At 39.2% G+C, this 8,876-nt stretch overlaps 1 protein-coding gene across 4 annotated transcripts; it reads left to right on the top strand.

Moving 5' to 3' along the window:
• The first annotated feature begins 1,054 nt into the window (after nt 1-1,054).
• On the top strand, nt 1,055-6,498 carry LOC115791199 (uncharacterized). 4 transcript variants are annotated; one of them, XM_030745343.1, is made up of 13 exons: nt 1,055-1,469; nt 2,334-2,581; nt 2,722-2,792; nt 2,896-2,973; nt 3,048-3,095; nt 3,192-3,317; nt 3,393-3,563; nt 3,654-4,129; nt 4,263-4,573; nt 4,652-4,830; nt 4,912-5,084; nt 5,164-5,378; nt 5,690-6,498. In XM_030745343.1, exons 2-13 carry the CDS (start codon nt 2,563-2,565, stop codon nt 5,833-5,835), a joined length of 2,013 nt encoding a protein of 670 aa, XP_030601203.1. In that variant the 5' UTR covers nt 1,055-1,469; nt 2,334-2,562; the 3' UTR covers nt 5,836-6,498. The 4 variants fall into 4 exon arrangements, with proteins under 4 accessions (XP_030601203.1, XP_030601202.1, XP_030601201.1 ...); XM_030745342.1 differs by having other exon boundaries at nt 2,711-2,792; XM_030745341.1 differs by having other exon boundaries at nt 2,669-2,792.
• The last annotated feature ends 2,378 nt before the right edge of the window (nt 6,499-8,876 follow it).

The raw sequence follows: 8,876 nt of genomic DNA, 5'->3' as shown, positions 1-8,876 counted from the left end.
GGGAGCCCAGAACCAATAACTTAAGTAAATACTGTCATTAACTTAGTCAGTGTAAATTAAGAGTCATTTGGGTGTGTTCTTACTTATGTAGGTATACTATTCAAGAGGGTTTATTAAAATCCACAATAAACTTCTCAGCCTCAGCCACAGAGCCGAATGCAGTTCGGGTCCCGTCAGTCTGTGTGATGCGGAGTCTTGCTGGGTACAGCAGGGAGGGTTTCAGTCCCATCTTGTATAAAGATGACATTACAGACCTATATTCCTTCCGTTTGCTCACCACTTCAGGAGGGTAGTCTTCGTAGATCCTGAACGAGATGTTTTGGTATTTCAGATCCCCCCTCTTCCTGGCCTCCCGAACAACGAGCTCCTTGTTTTGAAAACGATGAAAGCAGAGAATGACGGGCCGCGGCCTACATCCGGGGCCAGGCTTGGGCACCAGGCTGCGATGTGCACGGTCCAGCTCCGGTGCCGAGGGAAAAGTGTCGTGACCAAACACGTCCCGTAGTAGCTTTGAAAAAAAAAGACTGGGTTGTGGGCCTTCTATACCTTCAGGTATACCTACTAGCCGGACATTATTCCTTCTGCCTCTCCCCTCTAGCTCAGTTAGCCTGGCCTTAAGCTTCTCGTTGTCAGCTTGTAGCCTCTCGTGACTGCTCTCCACCTTCTCCAAACGCTGATGAAGAGATTCGGCGTTTTCCTCCAGCGAGGTCAAACGCTGATCGTGGCTGACAACAGTCTCTTGGATTACATCCAATTTGTCGTTAACCTCTTTAAACGATGTTTTCAGCTCGGAGATCAGCGCAGACCTATGCTCAGCTAATGAGGCTGTAAGGTCAGCTTTGCTAATGGCGGCTTCAGACTCAGCTTTTTCGCCTGTTTTGGGAGGTTTAGGCGGCATATTGAAGTTAAAAACTTACTACACAAGAGTAGCAAACACTTCAATGGCAGATGTCCGACTAAGATAAAAGCAGGTAGGTTTATAAGGATAAAACTTGGGGAGCTAGAAGATGACACGTCTTACCCCATGCTCGTTAAACCGGAAGTCCTCTTTAACACGATTTTTAGCGCTGCAGCTCGTGCTCGACATGAATTAAGAAATACGGATGATTTATTCTCTGCAACAAGGAGACTTTTTCGACGTCAAACGCAGCGAAGTCAAGGCAAGTGGATGCTCTAATATCGGCTCATATAACTGTAGCTTTCCAAGTGGACTACGTTAGCTTAGTGCACTTAACTAGTGGAATAAAAAATAATAATAATTGCGAAAATAAAAGTATTTGGTTAACACATGTGATGTGATCAGTTTGCAGCTAGTGCATCAGTGGTATGATCCCTTGTGTTTTTTCCAGGTACAGTTGGGAGGCGGCCAAGCCCTGCATGGAAGACGAATATTTTCTTGCTTCCTGGCCCTAATATTGACGTTCTTCCTTCTCCCTCTGAAGTACTAAGACTTAGGAACCATGGATTAGGTAAGCATATTTTGTCAGTAAAGATATTAAATTCGCTTCAGTATTTCATGTACCCGCATAACGTGACACAGGAAGGCGCTGTTGCTTTTCATTTCCATAACTCCACTTCAAACAAGTTGCTATGCCAGTGGTTCTCAAATCCAGGCCTCGTGGCCCAGTGTCCTGCAGGTTTTAGATGTGTCCCTGATCCAACACACCTGAATCAAATGGCTGAATTACCTCCTCAGTATGCAGTCAAGTTCTCCAGAGTCCTGCTAATGACGTCTATATTTGACTCAGGTGTGTTGAAGCAGAGACACATCTAAAACCTGCAGGACACTGGGCCATGAGGCCTGGATTTGAGAACCACTGTGCTATGCCAATGGTGTGGGAGATCATTAGTTGAATTCTTGTTTTTTGTCAGTAATGTCCCTGATATCTAGAAAAAATAAAGTAAAAAAATTTTTTTTTTTTTAAATCTAAATTTTACTAGATAATTTCCATGTACACCATGCCTCTTTATTGAAGGTTCACTGTTAAAGCATGTATAAAAGTAAATAATAAAGTAAGCAGTGGAAACAATCCTCTCATTGTTAAAGATCCTCGCATCTTTACTGTAACTTCAGTTACAGTATCAAAAAGAAACAGTGACTCCTTTAGTCATGTGATGTACTAATTCCTAATGACAGCATTATGTAATTAGAGAAAAACAAGAATTCATAAACTTGGCATCACCTTTTTATGTATTACTGTAGGAAAAAAAATATTTGACTTTACTGTTTCACCAGTGATCTGGCTGGCTGATGATTTGAAACTTAAATTCAGTTGAATGTTCTTTATGTTACTGTGTGTACCTATTATTGTTTTGTTACCATCAATTTTCAGGCAACCCTGAGCATGAGGGGACAGAAGCCAGAAGCTCAAAAATTAACTTGAATTGGAGCTTATCTGAACTGAATAACTTTGTTTGTCAAAGCTACCCACACATCAGCCTAAATTTGGTTGGCTTTGAACTGGCAAGGGCTGGAAAAGGAAGAGAGGTAAAAAAATTACAAGTGAATTCTGTGAGGGAGCTGAAGGAAAAGGTTGGCAAAAGCAGACTCTACATTCTACCATGAGCAGATGTGTTGCAGGTATGATTGTTTTGTATACATGAATTGCTCAGTGTAGTATAGTACATGCAGAGTAATGTGTTCCAGTTTAATTTAAATATGTCTTAGCCAAACCTAGGAAACCTCATCAACCTCAGCAATGTCCTTCAGTTTGTTTCCAGAACCCTCAGCAGCACCAGCAGTAGACGAGATCTCTCCAGGGGCTGAGAGTACAAATAGCCAACATTTGGGGGTAGAGCAAGTCATCCATTTTGAGAGTAATATTTGCATTTTAGTTTTAACTGTTATTTTTTGTGACGGTTAATATAATAATGTCTGTGTTGTATTCACTACAGACACTTCTAGATTGGCAATCTCTACGTTCCCAGCAAGACCAAGAGTATCAAGAGTCTTTGTTAGCAGACCAAGAAAAGGTGAATTTACATTTTTATTGTGATATTTTTTCTTATTATTCTTGTTATTCTTCAAGATTTATTTTTTATACCAGGAAAGGAGAAAAGAGTGTTACGAGGCCTGGGAGGAAAGACGCAAAAAGGTAAGAACTATTACATTCTTTTTTTTTTTATTACATTCTTAGGATAACAGTGCTTTATGGGATTATATAAAGGTTTATTGAGTACTCGTGTCTTAGGCAATTGAAGAAAGACATCAGCGAATGGCAGGATGTGAGGAACCTTCAAGTGGACTGTTGTTGAAGTTCAAATATCCAAATGGATTTATCAGAATGAGAACATTCAATGTGTCTGACAGTATTCAGGTAGCGTGTTCATTCAGAGAATGTAATGTTATCTAATTTCAAGTGACTGAAATTGCATTTCCCTCATTATTTAAGGTCTTGTTTGACTTTGTCGGACAAGATGAAATGGCAAGTGAAATATTCAGTGTTCAAGAAGCAACATCATCCACCCCAATTGAGAGTACCTCATCAGGATCACTTATGGATCATGGCATAAAAACATCTGCAACTCTCTATGTGCTTTGGATTTCAACTCTAAATACTCAGGTAAAGTCATTATGTAAAAGTCCCATGCCATGTGTTAGTCAATTTTTTTTTTCAATGATAATATTTTTGTTGTATAATTTCTCTTTTTAGGAAAAGCTTCAAGATCAGGCTAATAATGGAGTTTTTGAGCAGCCATTGTCTTCTGTCCAGTTGCTGCAAAACATGCCATCTTCCACAACACCACCATCCCTATCTTCCATCCTAAGCCTACAGACCATGCACTCTGACCAAGCACTGCCATCCTTATTGTCTGCCCAGGCACCGCTGGGCCCAACATCTGCCCAAGTGCTGTCGAACATGCCCTGTGCCCGAGCACCGTCAACTTCGTTCACCTCCCGGGGACCTGTGTCCCAGCCTTCCACTCAAGTACCACAACATTTGCTGTCTTCTGAAGTTGCATTGGCCACAGCCTCAAGGCTGCCCCCCTCCCCCCACTCTAACCAGGCTCCACAAGTGATTACCATTGAGGACCAGACACCAGCTTCTCCATTTACTGAGCAACCTGTAATTATCCTGGAAGACCAAGAAGAGCCACCCGAGTCTCCATTAGAGTTTCCTTTGGATGAGTGAGTCAAAGTTACATGTTCTGGTTTAACACATCATGGGCTGTGTCTTATTTAATTAGTTTTGGCATTAGGAACCCAGTGATGTTAATTTACCATAGCATTACACAATTAAAAAGATTTTCTTTTGTTACAGGACTGATCTCCAGACCATATTAAAAAAACTGGCCAGTAAAGTTGATATGAGTGTTTGTCCAACAAGCAACCAAATAAACGTGTGCAGGGAAAGGATTTTAGAATCTAGCCTGCATGCCTTCAAAAGACGGCGGTTTGACCCAGCAGCAAAACTGGATGTTGTATTTGTGGATGAGGAGGAGAAACCTGAAGGGGCAGTTGATGAAGGTGGTCCAACACGAGAGTATTTAAGACTGTTAATGAGGGCCATTCATCAGTCAAATATCTTTGAGGGGCATGAGAAGGACCGCCGTTTGGCTTTGGACACTAAAGGTCAGTAAACCCTTTTTTTTTTTTGGCATTCTGAAGGATGGGAAATTGTAAAATAACTGTTTATTCTTTTTTTTTTAGCACTGGACTCCAAACTATACACATGGATCGGAAAAATGATATCGGTTTGTTTAGTGCATGGAGGCATTGGACCACACTTCTTCTCAGAAAGGCTGTATCATCAGATTTGTGGCATATCATCTCAGCCCACCCTGGTAGAGGAAGTTGGTAACCATTCATTCAGGGAGCAGCTGATCAAAGTTAGTAGCAATCCTAAATATTTTGGATATTGATCACAAGCTTATATTCAGTTTTACATAATTTACATAATTTCTTTTTAGATACAGGATACAAAAATAGCCATGGAGGCAAATGGAGTCATTATGGAAGCAGCAGACAGCCTGAGCATTGTCGGTGCATTAAGGCGTGTATCTACTCTGGAAGAGAGGGATTCACTTGTGCAATCTGCTGCAGATTTCTTTGTAAATGGAAGAGTACGCACTGCATTGGAACAGTAAGCAATATCCTCATGGTTCTATGATAAATCTGGTTATAATTTTCTAAAAGTAAAACCCTATTCTCGTTTCTTACAGGTTTGTGGAAGGTTTAAGGACTCTTGGCTTACTGGATGAGATGCAGAAAAACTCTGGACTGTTTTATGACTTGTTTGTCTGTGAGGAGAGACCACTCCTGGCACAGGACTTGTGCACCCTTTTTGAAGTGTGTTTTTCTACGCAAGGCAGCAACAGAAGAACTAGAGAAAATCAAACCCTATGCTATTGGAGAGACTGGTTGATCGATATTGAAGGTACATTTTATTTAATTCATACTTTAACATATCACTTACAGCGATCATGCTTAAACAGGGTGCATTTTGAAAATGTTAGTGTATTGTTTCTTTGGATTTGCTAATTAATATATTAAATAAAAGCACATAGTTTGTCATAAACATGAAATGCATTGTCATTACCGGTCAACCAAGATTATGTTAACAAAATGGGAAAAAGGACAATAAACATTTGTTTTGAACACATATTTTCTTCCATGTCTTGGATGTCTTTAGGAGTACACATTGTATGCATTATATCCACAGTCACAATTTCTACATTTGTCATTCAGAAGGAGAATGCAGTCCCATTACACTTGAAATGAGTTCGCTTCTGGAGCATCCACAGTACCTCCACTGGGATTTCCCCATCGTCCACAAATTGAGTTCCTCCACGAGGCCAACAAAATCTTCCCAGAAGCAAATACTTGCCTTATAGTACTCTGCCTTCCTGTACACACAGACTATGAATCTTTCACAAAGTACATGACAGAGGGGGTTCTGCAGGCCCCTAGCTTTGGTGTTGCATAAGCAGCCAATAACTGTAATATGCAGTCCTTTAAAAAAGGGTTGTAATGTTTTGAAAAAGTTTTTAAGACTGTTTTTATACAAGTTATACTAAAGTTTATTTACTGGGCAAGCTTGGAATAGATTGAAAATGTAAATGCAATATTTGCTAATTTATTATTATTTTTTCCTTAGAATGGATGTCATTTTGAACCACTTTTTGGTTTCAAACTTTAAGGGTATATGTTTGAGCTAAATGATCATTGTTAGTGTATTCTTTCGTAATTGTTGTTCTAGTTCATCTAATAAATCAACACTGCTCATTTTGATTAAACCTCAAATTCTACAGCTCAAAAAGGGGTGCAAAAGATATATTGTTTTAAGGCTAAAAAGAAATTAGAAAATTTTACATAAACATTTTCAAACTGAGAATTTGCACTGGTCCCTTTTTCCTCAGGGATGTATATTTAATTTGTCATGTCTCCCAATGCCTTAACATTTTATAATTAAACTTAAAAAAAAAAAGTTCACCTGTTATTGACATTAATTCTGAAAGTTTTAGTTGTAGTAATTGTATCTTAAGAACAAAGCATTTGGCCAAGTGTTTTTGTACTGTTTAATAGGATGTTTTTGTCAGTCCTTCCCAAACATAGTTACATGTATTTAGGTCAATAAAGCATTTGCAATTTCTGCACAACATGCCTGGTACTTCATTTTAAGTTCTGAAATATGATTGACTGCAATATTAACCGACTGAAGTTGCTGCTGACTGAGACTGGTTTGGGGTGGTTCAACAATTACACTAGGGACCTGCTCAGCATCAGTAGCTGGTAGTGGCTCAAGGCCATGCTGTTGCAGAAGTTCTTCAAGAGTCTCTGCTGCGTTGGAATTTTCACCAAACACATTGTTTGTTGCTGTGCTGTTGACACCCATGTTTGCCAACATCCCTTCAGTCCAGATTTGTGTTGGTGTTCTGTTGTTTTCCGTACGCATGGAATGGTGGTTCCACGCCTTTCTGAATTGTTCTAGTCGGTTTTGAATCTCAGGAAGAAAAACTATGTGAAGTGAAAGTTTGTGCAAATCGTTGCTGGGATCCAACAAGGTTGAATCTTCAAGAGTGTAAAACATGCTATAAAATGGTTCCAGAACATGTAAAAACACATCCCTCCAAAGACGCTCTATTCTCTGATTATGGATGGACTCCCCAGTAATATGACTTCGACGTTCAGTTCCCTGTAGGAGGTTCATGACCAGTGCCACTTGCACATTCTCGCCACCATGATCTGACCTCACTCTAGATGGTAATCCATAGAGGCCTGTTGCTTTGAGGAAATGAAATAGCACTGTTGAGGCACGATTGTCTGTGCTACAGTTCAAGTAAGTAATTAAGCGAGAACATCCATCGATGCCACCATGGACCGCAAAGCCCCACCTAAAAGGAAATCCAAAAAAAATAAAATTAATACTGTATGCAAATGTGCACAGTTAATGTAGTTCACCAAAATTAACTCTAAAATGCAGCCTTGATATTTTGATCTACCTTATGAGATGCATGTTGCCATCAATATGCCATAAACTGTTGGGGTATGGGACATGATAGACACGTCGAGACACTGCACTGCTCCACCTCCTCGCAGTTGCCATTGGGTTGATTCGAGCCATCATCTCACGGACCTTACGCCGTGGAACCACTAGTCCTCGTGCATGCAACAAGCCTCGCATCATCTTGTAGAATGAAGGACATGTGGTGTTAGTGTTTCAAACCACCACACAAATGTACATTTGGAATGTAATCCAATTTTACAAAATCTAGGTTTCAGATTTCTTCTCATCTGGTCATAAAATAACACTCTTATAAGAGATGTGTTAAAAAATAACACAAAATATGTGTTATTACATTTAAAGCACATTTTGTGTTAATTTTAACACACAATGTGTTAAAATGGCAACAAGACGTATAACACACAGTATGTGTCGAATAGTTCAACACATGTTTGTGTTTGTCAGATATACTTTACTCCCTCCTGCCATCAGATGGCATAATTTCTCTCAGTGGAAACAACTGGTATTTTTTTTTGTTTTTTTTATTTATAACTTTTTACCCTAACTCAAAATTTTCTAGTATCATTATTACTGTATTGTAACGGGATTTAATCACTTTCATAAATGATGCAGCACAAACAATATTTTCCTTTGGGGAATAATTAAACATAGAGAAATACAAGAAGTAAGCATATTTGCTGCTCATTTTAATGAGTAATATATTAAACACATTCCATTAAATTAATGTATTAGGATTTTTTACATAATTTTAATACATGCTTACTTTCTGTTTGTCAATAAAATATCCAGAGGATTCTTGAATATTCACAATAATATAATATATTCACAGTAAATATAATAATTGTGAAGTATGAGAATGGTTAGGAGCGAAGAAAGGGTTAGCTGATTACACCAGACTGCCAAGCAAAGAGCAACATCAAGGCAGCATAAATGGGCGGGATTAAACCAACAGATCTCTTCTGATTGGAGGAAGCCTTTCCCGCCTTGCAGACTAAGTTAACAAAGGAGGCAAAGATGGAGGCTGCATCGTCTGTAACAGCCACTTCCGTAAGTACTTTTAATTTGTTTTAATGCAATGGTAACATGTTGGTCTTATTTGAACTTGCCGAATAAATAGTTGAAAAAATGTTATAGTATTTTTTAGTGCTACCACGGGTAGTACTCTGAAAAGTTATGCTGGGCTTGTGTCAAAGTTAGCTGGCTCAACGAAGCTAGCGAAAATTTAAGTGGAATGGTCAAGCAGTAGGACTCCTTTCATGTGCATCCACTACAGTAGTATCCAGTTTTTCTGTCATTTCTGCTGTGTTGTGGCAAAGTCAAACCCCGGTAATATTTCCTCGTGATTATCTGACCTCATTGAAAAAATAATATGAGCTGTTAGGGAGCACACTTATGCTAAATTACGGTAAA

The sequence above is a fragment of the Archocentrus centrarchus genome, chromosome 13, assembly GCF_007364275.1.
Source record: "Archocentrus centrarchus isolate MPI-CPG fArcCen1 chromosome 13, fArcCen1, whole genome shotgun sequence".
Taxonomy (NCBI): Eukaryota; Metazoa; Chordata; class Actinopteri; order Cichliformes; family Cichlidae; genus Archocentrus; species Archocentrus centrarchus.
This window is presented reverse-complemented; position numbering and strand designations above follow the sequence as displayed.

Bases quoted from the DNA above. Each gene is read 5' to 3' on its own strand.
- LOC115791199 (XM_030745342.1), top strand. The intron at 4,130-4,262 runs GTGAGTCAAAGT...CTTTTGTTACAG, and splicing joins TTAGAGTTTCCTTTGGATGA to GACTGATCTCCAGACCATAT. The intron at 5,085-5,163 runs GTAAGCAATATC...CGTTTCTTACAG, and splicing joins GTACGCACTGCATTGGAACA to GTTTGTGGAAGGTTTAAGGA.